The 19,233-nt window shown below is 42.6% G+C and overlaps 1 protein-coding gene across 2 annotated transcripts in view; it reads right to left on the reverse strand.

The window, feature by feature from the left end:
* Positions 1–8,145: 8,145 nt before the first annotated feature.
* The window catches only part of HLCS (holocarboxylase synthetase), a 219,066-nt gene continuing 207,978 nt past the window's right edge, over positions 8,146–19,233 (reverse strand). For both annotated transcript variants that reach the window (XM_056559611.1, XM_056559612.1), the window contains 3 exons: positions 15,929–16,043; positions 12,226–12,439; positions 8,146–9,494 (listed from right to left, as the gene is read on the reverse strand). In XM_056559611.1, the coding sequence (XP_056415586.1) occupies positions 9,323–9,494; positions 12,226–12,439; positions 15,929–16,043 (501 nt within the window). In that variant the 3' untranslated portion in view covers positions 8,146–9,322. The remainder of the gene's footprint in view (positions 9,495–12,225; positions 12,440–15,928; positions 16,044–19,233) is intronic.

Consider the following 19,233-nt stretch of genomic DNA (forward strand, 5'->3'; position numbering starts at 1 on the left):
TAGGGATAGGTATAAGGCTATCCTTCATATAAGATAGGCATAAGTCTATCCTTCATATAAGAAAGGGATAGGCAAAAGTCTATCCTTTATATAAGATAGGGATAGGTATAAGGCTATCCTTCATATAAGATAGAGATAGGTATAAGGCTATCCTTCATATAAGATAGGGATAGGTATAAGGCTATCCTTCATATAAGATAGAGATAGGTATAAGGCTATACTTCATATAAGATAGGGATAGGTATAAGGCTATCCTTCATATAAGATAGGGATAGGTATAAGGCTATCCTTCATATAAGATAGGGATAGGCATAAAGCTATCCTTCATATAAGATAGGGATAGGTATAATGCTATCCTTCATATAAGATAGGGATAGGTATAAGACTATCCTTCATATAAGATAGGGATAGGCATAAGGCTATCCTTCATATAAGATAGAGATAGGTATAAGGCTATCCTTCATATAAGATAGGGATAGGTATAAGGCTATCCTTCATATAAGATAGAGATAGGTATAAGGCTATACTTCATATAAGATAGGGATAGGTATGAGGCTATCCTTCATATAAGATAGGGATAGGTATAAGGCTATCCTTCATATAAGATAGGGATAGGCATAAGGCTATCCTTCATATAAGATAGGGATAGGTATAATGCTATCCTTCATATAAGATAGGGATAGGTATAAGACTATCCTTCATATAAGATAGGGATAGGCATAAGGCTATCCTTCATATAAGATAGGCATAAGACTTTGTCCCAGCATGTGCTTCAGCTGGGACAAAGATGATGCTGCAGCTGGACAGGATTATGTTCTGGATGGTATGGGGACCCCTAGTGATATATATATATATATATATTTTTTTTTTTTTTATAAAACATGATTTCTATAAAAAAAGGATCCTTTTTTTTTATATATTCTTATTTACTATATTAGAAAGGTTAATGTTATGCCATGAATTATAAAATGTAAAGTTTTTTTATCTGACAGCGCCCATTTAACGCGTTAAAGTGTGCCTGTCTTTAGCTAAATATTTTTAAATAATGTAGATAATAACATTACATGTATATTTCTAATATACATTGGTTAAAAAATGTGTTTACTTTTGGGTGAAAAAATGCTGTTCCTCCAGCTATTGTCTGGGTGTGTCTATGAGGAGTCCAAATACAGGAAGTGAGGGCAGGACAAGCAGGGCTCTGTGCAGACTCCTGGCTTGTCAATCATCCTGCTGTGTGAGCCCAATGCATGTCACAGAGCCTCACTGTACAGAGCCCTGCTTGTCCTCAGTGTACAGAGCCCTGTTTGTCCTCAGTGTACAGAGCCCCGCTTGTCCTCAGTGTACAGAGCCCCGCTTGTCCTCACTGTACAGAGCCCCGCTTGTCCTCAGTGTACAGAGCCCCGCTTGTCCTCACTGTACAGAGTCCCGCTTGTCCTCAGTGTACAGAGCCCCGCTTGTCCTCAGTGTACAGAGCCCCGCTTGTCCTCAGTGTACAGAGCCCCACTTGTCCTCAGTGTAGAGAGCCCTGCTTGTCCTCAGTGTACAGAGCCCCGCTTGTCCTCAGTGTACAGAGCCCCGCTTGTCCTCAGTGTACAGAGCCACGCTTGTCCTCAGTGCACAGAGCCCCGCTTGTCCTCAGTGCGCAGAGCCCTGCTTGTCCTCAGTGTACAGAGCCCCCGCTTGTCCTCAGTACCAGAGCCCTGCTTGTCCTCAATGTACAGAGCCCTGCCTGTCCTCAGTGTACAGAGCCCTGCTTGTCCTCAGTGCACAGAGCCCTGCCTGTCCTCAGCGTACAGAGCCCTGCTTGCCCTCAGCGCACAGAGCCCCGCCTGTCCTCAGCGTAAAGAGCCCTGCTTGTCCAATATACTAATATATTTTACGAATATACATACAATTTTATTTTCTTCATTATATTAAAAGTTTTTGCTAATGACAGGTACACTTTAACCCTTATCATATGTTAGGCGCCCTGCATCCAAGGGAGCTATATAAATAATAATATAAAAAATAAGTATTTAAGTTATATATCTTATATATATTTTGTTTAATCTTTATTTAGACGTTGGCTGGCAGCAGTAGGAGTGGACACAGGGATTTCTACTGCCACCATTGTCTGTGTTGGGAACTGCAGGGCTGGGTCAGACACACTCACTATTTACTATATTGCAGTGCATACAGTGCCAGGGATAGTGAGCCACCCCTAACACAGTTTAGCATTGGAACATACAATACACTGGGGAAGACTTTGAGCGAGCAGTGAATACTAGTAAACTCAGTAGCCAGATACTCGCTGCAAATGACAGGAAGTCGCTATTTCATCGTTGCCCGTTGTTTACCCTTTAGGCGCTGTGATCAATGCCGATCACAGCATCTAAAGGAGTAAATGAAACATGCTGGTAGCTCAGTGGTTATCATCGGACCCCTGTGATGTGATTGCAGGGGTCCCATGAGCTAAAATGGGAGCAGAGGGTCTCCTCACCTGCCTCCAGGTGCTAAAAAAAACATTTAAATGATGCAGCCAGGCTGAGCCAGTGGGGCGCCGATCACACTTGTATAATGCTATACAGCAGGCACTCCGCCACTACGAGTGGACACACAGAGCTACCCAGCCGTCCGCAGAGTGAAATACGCCAAGGACGCCAAGGAGAAAAGCCCCTTCCCCAATAGAAAAAAAAATCACACAAATAATAAACATATTTTGTATCGTTGAGTGCGAAATTGTCTGAACAGTGAACAGCGTAAATGTTAAAAAAAAAAATGTAATAAAAAAAATGAAGATTTTTGGTCTTATCATATATTTAGGAAAAAGATAATAAGAAGCAATCAAATAGTCCCATTAAAAGAATGTATACTAAAAAATGAAAGTTAAATGGGGTCAGAAAAGGATATTTTTACTCATATTGATTTTAGAAGTACAATAATAGAAAAACTATATATATTGGGTATTGTTTTAATTGTATTGACCCACATTGGACGGATCTTATGCCCACTATCAGCTCCTGTTTTTCTCTGTAGTCCCCTTTTGCCTTTGGCTCTCTCCGGCTACTGCCCACACCATAGATTTCTATAAGCAGATGTAACCTGATCCCTCAGTGAGCTGACAGACTGTATCCTCCCTTAAAATTTACTTAAAGGGGCACTCCTGTGGAAAACTTTTTTTTTTTAATCAACTGGTGCCAGAAAGTTAAACAGATTTGTAAATTACTTCTATTAAAAAATCTTACTCCTTCCAGTACTTATTAATGGCTGTATACTACAGAGGAAATTATTTTCTTTTTGGATTTCTCTTCTGTCACGACCACAGCGCTCTCTGCTGACCTCTGCTGTCCATTTTAGAAACTGTCCAGAGCAGGAGAAAATCCCCATAGCAAACACATGCTGCTCTGGACAGTTCCTAAAATGGACAGCAGAGGTCAGCAGAGAGCACTGTGGTAGTGACAGAAGAGAAATCCAAAAAGAAAAACATTTCCTCTGTAGTATACAGCCCCTAAAAAGTACTAGAAGGATTAAGATTTTTTAATAGAAGTAATTTACAAATCTGTTTAACTTTCTGGCACCAGTTGATTTAAAAATAAAAAGTTTTCCACAGGAGTACCCCTTTAAGTCCTTTTTAAGGGAGGATACAGTCTGTCAGCTCACTGAGGGATCAGGTTACATCTGCTTATAGAAATCTATGGTGTGGGCAGTACCCGGAGAGAGCCAAAGGCAAAAGGGGACTGCAGAGAGAAACAGGAGCTGATAGTGGGCATAAGATCCGTCCAATGTGGGTCAATACAATTAAAACAATATCCAATATATGTAGTTTTTCTATTTAAGTTGATTTAAAAAAAAAAAAAAAAGTTTTTCACGGGAGTACCCCTTTAAGCTGTTCTTCATAGTGAATGAGTTGGAAATTAGGATTACGAGTCTGATAAGTGGAAAAGAGGCCTGATCAGATATATTACACTTTCTTATGTTCTATGTTCGCTTATACTATTAATTTTTTGAAAAGTTTGTTGCAAAGTTGGCGGCCATTATTTTTTTTAAATTTTTTTAGTTTATGCATCTGATAAAAATACAAACTGTAAAATCATTCATCCTAATTCATGAATAGAATGCCGAAATGACAATGAATACTGCCACCCTATGAAGCCGGTCTGTAATACCACACATGGCCTATGAGGGTGCCGTTTCCACTGGCGGAAGAACTTTCTTCCGCCAGTGGAAACAGCACCATCATAGGCCGTGTGGTGGTATTGCAGCTCAGCTCCATCTATTGTTATTTTGGCATTCTATCCTTATTTCTATATTTCCATATTCTATATCTGCTTTTAAGAATAAAGTATCATTAACCCCGTATGTGAAGGTTATTTTTTTTTTTCCCCCCCATTTCCGTGTATTCCTACTTCTCCACCAGCTATAGACGGCCCCGGCCAGGAAAGCATGTTATTTATTGCATATCAGCGCTTATATAAATTCTTAGCCTCTATAAACCTCATAAACCATCCCTGATTTATATATCCTGAAATCAGAAACAAATTAACTTTTTTTTTTTTTTTTTTATCTTTCATATACAATGAAATTAGTAAATATCTAAGCAGATTGAAATGTGCATGGTTTATAGAGACGCTCCCCGGGGGCCCATGAAATCTGCTGCTATTCATAACCCAGTCTGCGGGGACGCTTTAATAGTAGACGCGCAGCAATAATTCCAGCGGCCTTACACAATAGGATATTATATTCTTTCTGGAGTTGTATTTTCTTCCCTGAAAGTTATTTGTGTTAAATAAATAAAATGGAATGACCAATTTGAGAGTAACGTATCCTGAGCGGGGGGGGGCCAAGAACCTGCAGCTGCACCAGGACCAGACAGCGAGACTACTGCCGAGGAAAATCTAATCGTGCACCTATGACAATTAGAGATGAGCGAACTTACAGTAAATTCGATTCGTCACGAACTTCTCGGCTCGGCAGTTGATGACTTTTCCTGCATAAATTAGTTCAGCTTTCAGGTGCTCCCGTGGGCTGGAAGAGGTGGATACAGTCCTGGGAGACTCATTCCTAGGACTGTATCCACCTTTTCCAGCCCACCGGAGCACCAGAAAGCTGAACTAATTTATGCAGGATAAAGTCATCAACTGCCGAGCCGAGAAGTTCGTGACGAATCGAATTTACTGTAAGTTCGCTCATCTCTAATGACAATGAATAAGCATCGCTACCGGCACCTGTGTATTATAAACGGGGGGGGGGGTGTAGTTTTATATAAATAACTAGAGATGAGCGAATTTACAGTAAATTCGATTCGTCACGAACATCTCGGCTCGGCAGTTGATGACTTTATCCTGCATAAATTAGTTCAGCTTTCCGGTGCTCCGGTGGGCTGGAAAAGGTGGATACAGTCCTAGGAATGAGTCTCCTAGGACTGTATCCACCTTTTCCAGCCCACCGGAGCACCGGAAAGCTGAACTAATTTATGCAGGATAAAGTCATCAACTGCCGAGCCGAGAAGTTCGTGACGAATCGAATTTACTGTAAGTGCGCTCATCTCTAATGACAATGAATAAGCATCGCTACCGACACCTGTGTATTATAAACGGGGGGTGTAGTTTTATATAAATAACTAGAGATGAGCGAATTTACAGTAAATTCGATTCGTCACGAACTTCTCGGCTCGGCAGTTGATGACTTTATCCTGCGTAAATTAGTTCAGCCTTCAGGTGCTCCGGTGGGCTGGAAAAGGTGGATACAGTCCTAGGAATGAGTCTCCTAGGACTGTATCCACCTTTTCCAGCCCACCGGAGCACCGGAAAGCTGAACTAATTTATGCAGGATAAAGTCATCAACTGCCGAGCCGAGAAGTTCGTGACGAATCGAATTTACTGTAAGTGCGCTCATCTCTAATGACAATGAATAAGCATCGCTACCGGCACCTGTGTATTATAAACGGGGGGTGTAGTTTTATATAAATAACTAGAGATGAGCGAATTTACAGTAAATTCGATTCGTCACAAACTTCTCGGCTCGGCAGTTGATGTCTTTTCCTGCATAAATTAGTTCAGCTTTCAGGTGCTCCGGTGGGCTGGAAAAGGTGGATACAGTCCTAGGAGACTCTTTCCTAGGACTGTATCCACCTTTTCCAGCCCACCGGAGCACCTGAAAGCTGAACTAATTTATGCAGGATAAGTCGTCAACTGCCGAGCCGAGAAGTTCGTGACGAATCGAATTTACTGTAAGTTCGCTCATCTCTATAAACAATGCTTAATCATGGCTCTATAGCAGTGGTCTCCAACCTGCGGACCTTCAGATGTTGCAAAACTACAACTCCCAGCATGCCCCGACAGCCTTCGGCTGTCCGGGCATGCTGGGAGTTGTAGTTTTGCAACATCTGGAGGTCCGCAGGTTGGAGACCACTGCTTTATAGCTTTTTATACACTTTGGGGGAGATTTATCAACACCTGTGCAATGGCAAAGTTGCCCAGTTGCCCATAGCAACCAATCAGATCACTACTTTCATTTTGCAGAGGCCTTGTTAAAAATGAAAGCAGCGATCTGATTGGTTGCTATGGGCAACTGGGCAACTTTTCCTCTGCACAAGTTTTGATAAATCTCCCTCTTTGTGTTCCAATTAGCAAGATACTTGTTTGCTGTCAGTGAATGGGAACACTCTTGTTTATGTTAGGTGGTTGCAAATCTGAACATAGCTAGTCCTGAGGATAGAATTGTACCTGGTCCAGACAATGCTCTGTGAGCTAAACAGCCTGAAATCCAGACTGATACATCCTATATAGCTAGTCCTGCTCTAAACTAAGAAGTGATATAATTGTATCCAGTATAGACAATGCTCTGTGAGCTAAACAGCCTGAAATCTAGACTGATACATCCTATTTAGCTAGTCCTGCTCTAAACTAAGAAGTGATATAATTGTATCCAGTATAGGCAATGCTCTGTGAGCTAAACAGCCCAGACTCCAGACTGCAAATAGCTAGTTCTGCTCTCAGCTGAGATGATACAATTGTATCCAGTCTAGACAATGCTCTGTGAGATAAACATCCTGTACTTCATACTGATACATTGTACATAGCTAATCCTGCTCTCAGCTGGGAAGTAAATACAATTGTATCCAGTCTAGACAATGCTCTGTGAGCTAAACAGTCTGGAATCCAGACTGATACATTGGACTAGCTATGTACAATGTATCAGTCTGGATTCCAGGCTGTTTAGCTCACAGAGCATTGTCTAGACTGGATACAATTGTATTTACTTCCCAGCTGAGAGCAGGATTAGCTATGTAAAATGACTGCAATGTGTTCCGTCAGTATTTCCGCCTGAAGAATGAATTCTTCAGGCAGAAATTTCCAAGCGGATTTTCCGTTCACAAATTCTGCCTCACAAATTCCCAAGTGTGAATTTGTGAACGAAAACCCATTCACTACACTATACATTTTAGCAAGCGGAATTTCTGCCTGCAATTTCAAAGCGGAATTGCAGGCAGAAATTCCGTAGTGTGAACCTAGCCAAACAATTGTATCCAGTCTAAACAATGCTCTGTGAGCTAAACAGCCTGGACACCGGACTTGTACAATGTGAATAGCTGGTCGTAGCTAGTTTGTAGCTATACGCTGTGATGATAAAAGTATTTTTTATACCATGCACTATAGATAGTCATACAGACAAGGTCATTATTCAGTACAGCTCACCTCTACCAATTTCTGTGCGCGGGGCCACACTCGGCAAAGTGCTGATATTCAATGCAGAAGAACAAACGATTGATCCGGCACCAGAAGTAAGATTGGCAGCTTAATTTTCTCCGTATCAAAACTGAACAAACATCACACAGTAAAATAAAACCGACTCCCTCCACAGTCATACGCGTTTCAAGCGCATGCGCGCTCGAAGAGCGCGCATGCGCTTGAAACCCGTATGACTGTGGAGGGAGTCGGTTTTACTGTGTGATGTTTGTTCAGTTTTGATACGGAGAAAATAACGCTGCAAATCTTCCTTCTGGTGCCGGATCATCGTTTGTTCTTCCACTATAGACAGTCATACCCAAATTTGACAGATATTTACCATCCCCCCCCCCTCGAAGAGTTTGTTGTACCCGCTCCTCAATACAAGGGAATATGTATATTTAGCCATCAGTAAATGCTCATCCAGGCAGAATCAGTGGAATCATTTCCTTTATTATCAGACTAACTACAGTTTGATTTCAGAGCATCCAATCCCAAAAACCCCAAACACCTGTAAACATGTCCCTAAGGGAGTCAGTCCCGCTACCGACCCCATTATACAAATATACTGTCATATAGCGTCATATAGATTGTGAAATATAATAAAACTCAGGAGAAATAACCTAAAACCAGCCATATGGTATTAAAATATATCTATGTTAGACAATGACCAATGCGGCCACTGATTTTGGGAATGTCTATATTTAAAGGGGTACTCCGCTGCCCGGCGTTTGGAACAAACTGTTCCGAACGCTGGAGCCGGGAGCTCGTGACGTCATAGCCCAACCCCCTCGTGATGTCACGCCCCGCCCCCTCAATGAAAGTCTATGGGAGGGGTTGTGTCATATCCCCACCCCCTCATGACGTCACGTCCCGCCCCCTCAATGCAAGTAAATGGGAGGGGGTGTGTCATATCCCGCCCCCTCATTGCAAGTCTATGGGAGGGGTCGTGTCATATCCCCACCCGCACATGACGTCATGTCCCGTCCCCTCAATGCAAGTCTATGGGAGGGGGCGTGTCATATCCCCACCCCCTCATGACGCCACATCCCGCCCCCTCAATGCAAGTCTATGGGAGGGGTTGTGTCATATCCCCACCCCCTCATGATGTCACGTCCCGCCCCCTCAATGCAAGTCTATGGGAGGGGCGTGTCATATCCCCACCCCCTCATGACGCCACATCCCGCCCCCTCAATGCAAGTCTATGGGAGGGGTCGTGTCATATCCACACCCCCTCATGATGTCACGTCCCGCCCCCTCAATGCAAGTCTATGGGAGGGGGTGTGTCATATCCCTGCCCCCTCATGACGCCACGTCCCGCCCCCCCCAATGCAAGTCTATGGGAGGGAGCGTGTCATAACCGTCTATGGGAGGGGGCGTGTCATATCACTGCCCCCTCATGACCTCACACCCCGCCCCCTCAATGCAAGTCTATGGGAGGGGGCGTGTCACGCCCCCTTCCATAGACTTGCATTGAGGGGGCAGGGCGAGATGTACTGAGGGGGCGGGGCTATGACATCACGAGCTGCCGGCTCCAGCGTTCGGAACAGTTTGTTCCAAACGCTGAGCAGTGGAGTACCCCTTTAAGAGAAAACCTAGGAGCGGCTTTATCTGGATTACGAGTGCTTTGGTATAATCAAGTTTCTCAACATGTCAAAGGAGTTTCCATCGGGATGGACAGTGACAACATCTTTCCCTTCTTGGAGAATTTGGAGAAACCCGGAGTCATCCACTCCAACAATCCAGGCTAAAGGGCCGTCCTCACCGCCGAGCCGAATCTGCTGCCCGCTGAAAAGACACGTTAAAAATACACAAGAGTCACAGGGGTGAAGAGTGGACGGCAAACAAAAAAATCGGTATAGCAGTATAGATACTACATGGCGACAGATGAGCGAACTTACAGTAAATTCGATTCGTCACGAACTTCTCGGCTCAGCAGTTGATGACTTATCCTGCGTAAATTAGTTCAGCTTTCAGGTGCTCCGGTGGGCTGGAAAAGGTGGATACAGTCCTAGGAAAGAATCTCCTAGGACTGTATCCACCTTTTCCAGCCCACGGGAGCACCGGAAAGCTGAACTAATTTATGCAGGAAAAGTCATCAACTGCCGAGCCGAGAAGTTCATGACGAATCGAATTTACTGTAAGTTCACTCATCTCTTGACGCCACCAACATCCAAAGGGAAAGAAGAAAAGGTAGCAACCCCGCCAAAAAGTCTTTTTATGGCTGATTTATTAACCCCTTAAGGACGCAGGGTTTTTCCGTTTTTGCATTTTCGTTTTTTTCCTCATCCCATTCTAAAAATCATAACTCTTTCAATTTTGCACCTAAAAATCCATATGATGGCTTATTTTTTGCGCCACCAATTCTACATTGCAGTGACATTGGTCATTTTACCCAAAATATCCACGGCAAAGCGAAATTTTTTTTTATTGGGCAACACAATTGAAGGAAAAATGCCATTTTGTAATTTTTGGGGGCTTCTGTTTCTACGCAGTACATTTTCCGGTAAAAATGACACCTTATCATTATTCTGTAGGTCCATATGATTAAAATGATACCCTACTTATATAGGTTTGATTTTGTCGTACTTCTGAAAAAAAATCATAACTACATGCAGGAAAATGTATACGTTTAAAATGGTCATCTTCTGACCCCTATACATTTTTTTATTTTTCTGTGTACGGGCCGGTATGAGGGCTCATTTTTTGCGCTGTGATCTGAAGTTTTTAGCGGTACCATGTTTGTATTGATAGGACTTATTGATTCATTTTTTCATGATATAGAAAGGGACCAAAAATACACTATTTTGGACTTTTTTGCGCGTATGCCATTGACCGTGCGGTTTAATAAAGATATATTTTCATAATTCGGACATTTACGCACACGGCGATACCACATATGTTTATTTTTATTTACACTGTTTTTATTTTTTAAATGGGAGAAGGGGGTGATTCAAACTTTTAATAGGGAAACGGTTAAATGATCTTTATTCACTTTTTTTTTGCAGTGTTATAGCTCCCATAGGGGGGCTATAACACTGCACACACTGATCTCTTACACTGATCAGTGGTTTCTCATAGGAAACCATTGATCAATGATTCTGCCGCTTGACTACTCATGCCTGGATCTCAGGCGCTGAGCAATCATTCGGCGATCGGACACCAGGAGGCAGGTAAGAGGACCCTCCTGCTGTCCTACAGATGTTTAAGATGCCGCGATTTCGCCGCAGTGACCCCGAACAGCCCCCTGAGCAAACCGGCATTAGTTTACTTTTACTTTAGACACGGCGTTCAACTTTGAACGCCGCGTCTAAAGGGTTAATAGCGCGCGGCACTGCGATCAGCCATTAGGCCAGGCCAGACCTGCTATGACGCTATAGAAAGGGAGTGTACAGGTACGCCCTCCGTCCCCAACAGGTTAAAGGGGTACTCTGCCAGAAAACATATTATCCCCTATCCAAAGGATAGGGATAAGATGTCTGATCATGGAGGTCCTGCCTGACCAATCAGAATGGGCATTTCACTTGTAAAACCCCTGTATTACTGAAGTGCATTCACTGACTGATGTCTGGTAGCGCCCCCTACAGTACAGGGAGGTATTACATGTTCTTTACCTGTGCCAGGGATAGCTGCTCCTTTGGACACCAGGTGAGGGCGGCTCCATGTTACTTTTTTAGGACACTGTGAAGCTCCTGTCCTCTACATAGACAGTGATTACAGCTTCCAGCAGATCTTTCTTACTTTTATATATAAGAACTTGCTTTATCTGTATTAGTTTCCTACTTATTTTTCTTTAATCCTCACTTTTTCCTATTTTTGGATGACATTTTGGGGCTTCAGAACAAAATTACCAGCTTTCCATAGAGTTATAGTCTCAACATAAAATGGTTTCAACATACAATGGTCGTCCCGGAACCAATGGTCGTCCTGTAACTTGAGGGAGAACTCTACACATATGAGCAACATCCTGTAAGACGTAAAGGGGCTGACCTATTGGACACCCCTTTACGTTGACCCACTTTTGAAGACTTTTAAAAAGCATAGTCCTGAAGAAGGGCAGCCACAATATGAGATAAGACTGACAGACCACATGATACCCGGAGATCTATACACTCTCAATGGGCAAGTGAGGAGGGCAATGGTAGACACCTAGAAATGTCAACGCCATTATAGCCGAGCCCAAAAACAGCACCATTTTTTGCATGGACCATGCAGTTCATATCCTTTCCTCGTAATTTGTTTATGGTTTTTAATGGACGACTTAGCTGGGGACGTGCCCATGATAAAGGAGCGGGCCTTGTTTACCCATCCATCATGGACAATGCCCTTATCTTCATGACTGATGTTGGTGTTATGAGTGACACCTGTATAATTCAGAATAAGCTGTGCCTAATCCCAGACCAAAGAATAGGCAAAGTCTGCGATAAGATATCTGGATATTTTTTCACGCAAGTCTTCAGCCAGTGAACTTTTGCTCCACATAAACAATGGGGCCCTGAACAATGTTCGTCACACTCACCTGTGCACCCAATACTTATAATAGGTGGGCAGGACACCATTGGGTCCTTCCTTCTGAAATATATGAATGAGCCTCTCCAGAGCGGACGCCGTCCGGGCTATCAATGTATCCACCCTTAGCGGATCAATATTTGTTTTATATCTCTTGTTGTGCTCGTAGATGAGATCATTGATACAGATGGTTGGGTCACTGTTAGTGACGTTGAACCCGCAACCTAGTAAGAATAGAAAAAAATATATATATTCAATTTAAAAAAAAAAAATATTATGAACGTAGAAAGTAAATTACACAGCAAATGTAAGCGACAATAACCACTGGTGGTAATGGGTTACTGTATCTGATACATTTTGGAAGGCTTCTGGTATAACACTTTAAGGGGGTTGTCCTTTTTACTTAAAGGGACTTAAATCAACTGGTGCCAGAAAGTTAAACAGATTTGTAAATTACTTCTATTAAAAAATCTTAACCCTTCAAGTACTTATTAGCTGCTCAATACTACAGAGGAAATTATTTTCTTTTTGGAACACAGTGCTCTCTGCTGACATCTCTGTCCATTTTAAGAACTGACCAGAGTAGGGGGAAAATCCCCATAGCAAACATATGCTGCTCTGGACAGTTCCTAAAATGGACAGAGATGTCAGCAGAGAGCAACTGTGCTCGTGATGTCAGCAGAGAGCTCTGTGTTCCAAAAAGAAAAGAATTCCCTCTGTATTTTACAGCAGCTAAGAAGTACTGGAAGGATTAATATTTTTTTTATAGAAATAATTTACAAATCTGTTTAACTTTCTGGCACCAGTTGATTTAAAGAAAAAACGTTTTCCACCGGAGTACCCCTTTAAGGGAGTAACCCAAAGATAAGCTGACCCCAGAGTTCAGCTATAATCAATGGGAAAACCTGGCAGTAAGGTTCCTTTCACATGGCGGAATGTCTGGCCAGAAAAGTTCTGGGGGGGACATTTCCAACTCATTAATCAGGCAGTAGGACCACTAGGAAACATGATCATTCTTTCTGCGGAGCACAAAATTCGAATTTCTGTGGTAGAGTTTTCCCGCTGTGTGCACAGTGCAGCAGAATTCCACTGAAAACAATGGGAGGCTGCTGCAACGGAATTTGTGAGAAACAATTTTCTTTTCAGGATTCCACTCGGAATTCTGTTGTGTGATTAATCTCCGTGCAGCGCCGCCACAGGAGGTACAAAGCAGTACATGGTGCCCACTGAAATCCCTAGGTACGGCCAGTCTCCGTTCTCCACTCTGACCAAGAGAAGAGGGTCCTGAACAGAGGACACATCCCCACTGGTCTATTAGCCTACAATTCCTTAAAGGGGTACTCCGCTGCTCAGCATTTGGAACAAACTGTTCCAAACGCTGGTGCCGGCAGCTCGTGACATCATAGCCCCGCCCCCTCATGGTGTCACGCCCCGCCCCCTCAATGCAAGTCTATGGGCTGTCACGCCCCCTCCAATAGACTTGCATTGAGTGTGGGGGGGGGGGGGGGGCGTGACATAATGAGGGGGTGGGGCTATGACGTCACGTGCTGCCGGCTCCAGCGTCTGGAGCGGTTTGTTTGTTCCAAATGCTGAGCAGCAGAGTACCCCTTTAATATAGTGTAGGACTATGGGTTTTATACCTGAATAGATCCAACTTCATAGGTTGAGATATGAGGAGTTGTTTGCCGAGTTCTCACACCCAAACTTGTCCCCTTAGATGCCATATAGCAAAATAATGGTCAGGTAGGAAACCATTTTGATTTATTTTAGGAACAGTCCAGAGCAGCATATGTATTCTATGGGGATTTTCTTCTACTCTGGACAGTTCTTAAAATGGACAGAGATGTCAGCAGAGAGCACTGTGCTCGTGATATCAGCAGAGAGCACTGTGTTCCAAAAAGAAAAGAATTTTCTCTGTAGTATTCAGCAGCTAATAAGTACTGGAATGATTAAGATTTTTTAATAGAAGTAATTTACAAATCTGTTTAACTTGTTTTTTTGATAAAAAAAATAAAATAAATAAAAAGTTTTCCAGTGGAGAACCCCTTTAAACACTTACTTCCAGGTTTCCCCACAGATCACAGCTGATCGCTGCAGGTCTCAGCAGGGGGGAGACTGTAATGAACATATAGGGGGAGAATTATCAAGACTTGTAATGAGGCAAAGTTGCCCATAGCAACCAATCAGATCGCTTCTTTTATTTTTCAGAGGTCTTTTTCAAAATGAAAGCAGTGATCTGATTGGTTGCTATGGGCAACTTGGCAACTTTTCCTCTGCACAGGTTTTGATGAATCTCTTCCATTGTGAATCGACCTTCCTAACAGGTAGGTATTGACTAAAGCGGAGAACATTAAAAGTTCTAGACCATAGCCCCAACCTCCTTGGGTATTCCTAAAACATAACTTCTTTTCATGTGTAATTCATACAGGCCACATGTATTAGGCTGGGTTCACATCACGTCTTTACCAATACGGGACCGCATACGGCTGGGGGTGGGGGGAGCTAAAACCTTGTGGTCCCGTATCCCTTCCATATGTAATGTATTTCAATGAGCCGACCGGAGTGAAACGCTGACTCCGGTCGGCTCATGTTTGCTCCGTAAGCGGTTTTCCACCTCAAACCGTGGTCGACTACGGTTTTAGGTGCGGTGGGAAAATGAATTGCATACGGGCGGCATACGGCAGGGATACGGGAGCGCAAGGTTTTAGCTCCCCCCAGCCTTTTGCGGTCCCGTATTGGTAAAAGCGTGATGTGAACCCAGTATCAGTATCCCTATGACATCCCTTCTTGCTTTGTCACGTATCGGTGAAGGTTTGTCATAGGGAACGTAGATATAAATCACTGTCTCACTTCCTTACCATCTGCAGGCAGTTTTGTGAATGGAGGGCAGGAACTACAAAATGTCCCCATAAGGCTGCATTCACACCATATTTTTGCGGTACAGTTCCCGTATACGTTTTCAATTTGAAAACCGTACGGAACCGTATTGAAAACCGTATGCATTGACTCTCCATTGAAAACCATATGCCAAAAGATGCATCAGGTTGTGTCAGTTTTGCATCCTGTACGGTTTTGTCAGTTTTTTTTCCCCGTACCGAAAAACAGTAGTCTACCATGTTTTTTGGTCCGGCTGAAAAACTGTATTAAAAAACTGTATTAAACTGTATATGTTTTTTTTTTTTAACATGGGAGTCAATGGGAACCGTACAGAACCGGATGTGCCTACAGTTCCATCCCGTTTTTGACGTTGCACAGTTTTTTTTCTTGGAATTTCAATCAAACAAGTGAAACTTTATTCAAAATGGAGTGAAAAGTTAAAAATGTATAAGATTTTTTCTTACAAAACAGATGCAACTAGACATCATTTTTCAAACCGTATATGTTTTTTAACTGTAGAAAGAAATGGAGTTGTCCAGCGCAGGATGTCAAGCAATGCGATTTTTATTCAGCGGTAACAGTGGGTGATGACAGGGTGACGCGTTTCAGCCGCGCTCAGCGGCCTTTTTAACTGTATACGGGCTAAAATTTGTACACACGTTTTGATACAGTTTAGTCCGATTTTGAGGAATCAGTTTTTCATCAAAAACCTGATCCGGGAACTGTATTGCAAAAACGTGGTGTGAATGCAGCCTAACAAAGCATACTGGGTAACCGTGACCTCTCTGGGGACCTGTACATGTAAGTCACCATAAGGTAATAAAATCCTTTCATACCGATCAGTATATGAAACATGTTTCCCATGAGGGTCGAGTTGACCAGGACTCCGCCGATCTTCATCAGATTACTGTAATAAATATCATTCGGCCACTTGACCTTCAATTCAATATCCTGTGAGGAAAGATAAAGGAAAAAACAAAAACAAACAAAAAATTAACATTTATGTTCAGATAAACAGATAAGTGCCCTCCGCACATTACAGCATTGACCTACAACTACAGCTCTGCTATTCCATGACGTGGAGTCGTACATACTGTTAACGTATGAAGATGAAGGGTGTCCATACCATAGAAGAGTGTTCCTGTTTTGTACCCCTACACCTTATTGCTATTAGGTGGCGGGAACCTTTACATGACTCCAAATAGAGGGCAGGACTGGCTCATAGAAAGGAATGGGAAGGACAACATTAAAGGGGTACTCCAGTGGAAAACTTTTTTTTTTTTTTTTTTTAAATGAACTGGTGCCAGAAAGTTAAACAGATTTGTAAATTACTTCTATTAAAAAAAATCTTTATCCTTCCAGTACTTATTAGCAGCTGTATGCTACAGAGGAAATTATTTTCTTTTTGAATTTCTTTTTTGCCTTGTCCACTATGCTCTCTGCTGACACCTCTGTCCACATCAGGAACTGTCCAGAGTAGCATAGGTTTGCTATGGGGATTTTCTCCTGCTCTGGAACGTTCCTGATACAGGCATCAGGTTTCAGCAGAGAGCACAAAAAAGAAATTCAAAAAGAAAAGAATTTCCTCTGTAGCATACAGCTGCTAATAAGTACTGGAAGGGTAAAGATTTTTTTAATAGAAGTAATTTACAAACCTGTTTAACTTTCTGGCACCAGTTAATAAAACAAAAAGAAAATTATTTTTCCCCACCAGAGTACCCGTTTAATTTCCTTGCCCTGGATGGCAGCACTCAACACCATAGATGGTGCCCGATCTCTTTGGTGTATGCTACGGATGACAAAGATGAAAACAATGTGAAACATATTTTGTCCATACATTTACCTATATGAAGGGCACTCCTGTAGTTTTATCCCTACATTATATTTAAGATAAATTGTAAAACTAATGGTGACCACCAGCGGCTCTGGTGACCGTACTTGTCATTCTAGACTTGGCCTTTGCCCTAAGAACATGGCTGCCATAGGACCTACTGGGCTAGTGAATCTAGTGGATTGTCTAGTGATCGCTATAGACCGGGACTAACAAAGACCCTCATGGAAGTCAATGCGGTTAACCTACAGGATTGGACCAAGAGATGCCCACTAGAAGGGCCATGAATTTTTTCGATGACTTCTTCAGGATCACAGGTGCTGTGGATACTGGACAGCCAAGGCAGTCTAAGGCTGGGTTCACACCACGTTTTTCAAATACGGTTACCGTATACGGTTTTCCGCTAAAAAACGTATGGCAAAAACCATATGCAACAGTATACAACCGTATGACTCCAAATTAAAACGTATACGGTTTTTCCCCGTACGGTTCTATCCGTTTGCATCAGTTTTTGCCAACGGTTTTGCTATTTTGTTGGAATTAGTTTTCCAGCAATTTAATAAAGTTACTATTGTTCTATTGAAATTCCTTTTGTGCATGTGTCAACTGCAAAAACGGATTAGAAAAACCGTGTGCAACCGTATTCTGAAATTCTGTGTACGGTTCTCATAGACAACAATGTTAAAAGAACCGCATACGGTTCGCATACGGTTTTCCAACCGGAGGCAAAAACGTGGTCGACAGCGTTTTTGCCTACGGTTGAAAAATCGGCAAAACCGTATTCCGAGGAAAAATGGATGCAACCGTACACAACATTTTGAATACGGTTTACAATGCATTCTCTATGCATACTGTTTCGGATACGGTCGTATATGGTTTTTTTGCGGAAAACCGTATACGGTTACCGTATTTGAAAAACGTGGTGTGAACTCAGCCTAACTTTGACTATGAAAGTAAACTAGCCACAGATCTGCTGTGTATGTGATCAGGTGTCAAGATGAAACTTGGGAAAGTGGCAACAGATCTACAAGAAGAAAACCTGAGAGGTCTAGTGAGTGGGTTTTCGTCATTGGAGGTCAAGCCAAAAAAAAACAAAAAAATAACAAAAACATCCAATAATGACCAGGATTAACTTCATACAATGCAGTTTTGTTATGGAAACAACAGCAACGCAACGAAGAAATAACGAGAGGCCACTCACCGCATGATGTCAGAGACACCCCTCCCCCTTAATGCAAGTCTATGGGAGGGGCGTGGCGGCTGCCACGCCCCTCCCATAGACTTGCATTAAGGGGGCATGGCCTGACGGTGGAGCAGTGGAGAGTAGAAGGGCATTGTAAGTCTCCTAATCATTGCCTACTTGTAGTTACTTAGCAAAACTCTACATAAAATACACTACAAATAATAGTAATAATTTTATAAAAATATGAAAGAAAAAAATATGAAATTAATAAAAATAAAATATGAACGTAGCTTCACTTTTTTCATTTCGGAAAAAGGTTTATTTTTTTTTACCCTAACTCTGTATAGAAATACCTCGGCCAAAGCATAGTGGCTTTTTAGTGCCCCAGATACCACCCGGTATAACATAGTGAGGTGTCCAGCAAATGTCCAGTTCGGCTCTGCTACATATGTATATGAACTTTTTTTTTTTCCCCTTTTTTTTTTATTAGGTCTACCGTTTCTGTTACAACCAACACAGAACAAGGATCTATAGCTTCCCAGCAAATACTTCAATCACCAAGACCCAGCGCCGGTTGTAAAGTCCCGGCTTACTTCTCCCCTTGCTTATATTGGAAAGGTGAAACACAACGGAGCTTTCTCTGCTCTTTCTGAGAGACTATACGACTGTGGCATTCTTCAAAGCACGTCCATCTGCTTACATTTAGCGGCCGGGCTGCTAACGTTTCATAGAGAGCTCCCTATGGGGCGAGACGTTGATATGTGCCCCATAAGGCTTAGAAAGATTTAAAGGGGGAAAAAAATGTTTGAGGTTTGGGAACAACAGCAGGAGGCAGCGACTGACGCGCCGGATTACAGAACCGCCGCTTAAAGGTAAATGGATTGAGAAGGGAGTGATGCTGGAGAAATCAGCCATGACTTGCCTGACACTTCAGCCTTCTGTCTACCTTAAGTCCTCCGGCTGATAAATGGACGCAAGGCATGAAGATCTGATCCCGCTACGGATGGCAGCTGGAAGGAGAGACGTGAAGTATATAAAAAGACGTAGTGTAAATGTGCGGAAGTCATTGGTTTTAGGGAATATGGAAAACATATGCTGGTCCAAAAAAAAAGATATATATGTATATA

This window comes from Hyla sarda, chromosome 2 (assembly GCF_029499605.1).
Source record: "Hyla sarda isolate aHylSar1 chromosome 2, aHylSar1.hap1, whole genome shotgun sequence".
Taxonomy (NCBI): domain Eukaryota; kingdom Metazoa; phylum Chordata; class Amphibia; order Anura; family Hylidae; genus Hyla; species Hyla sarda.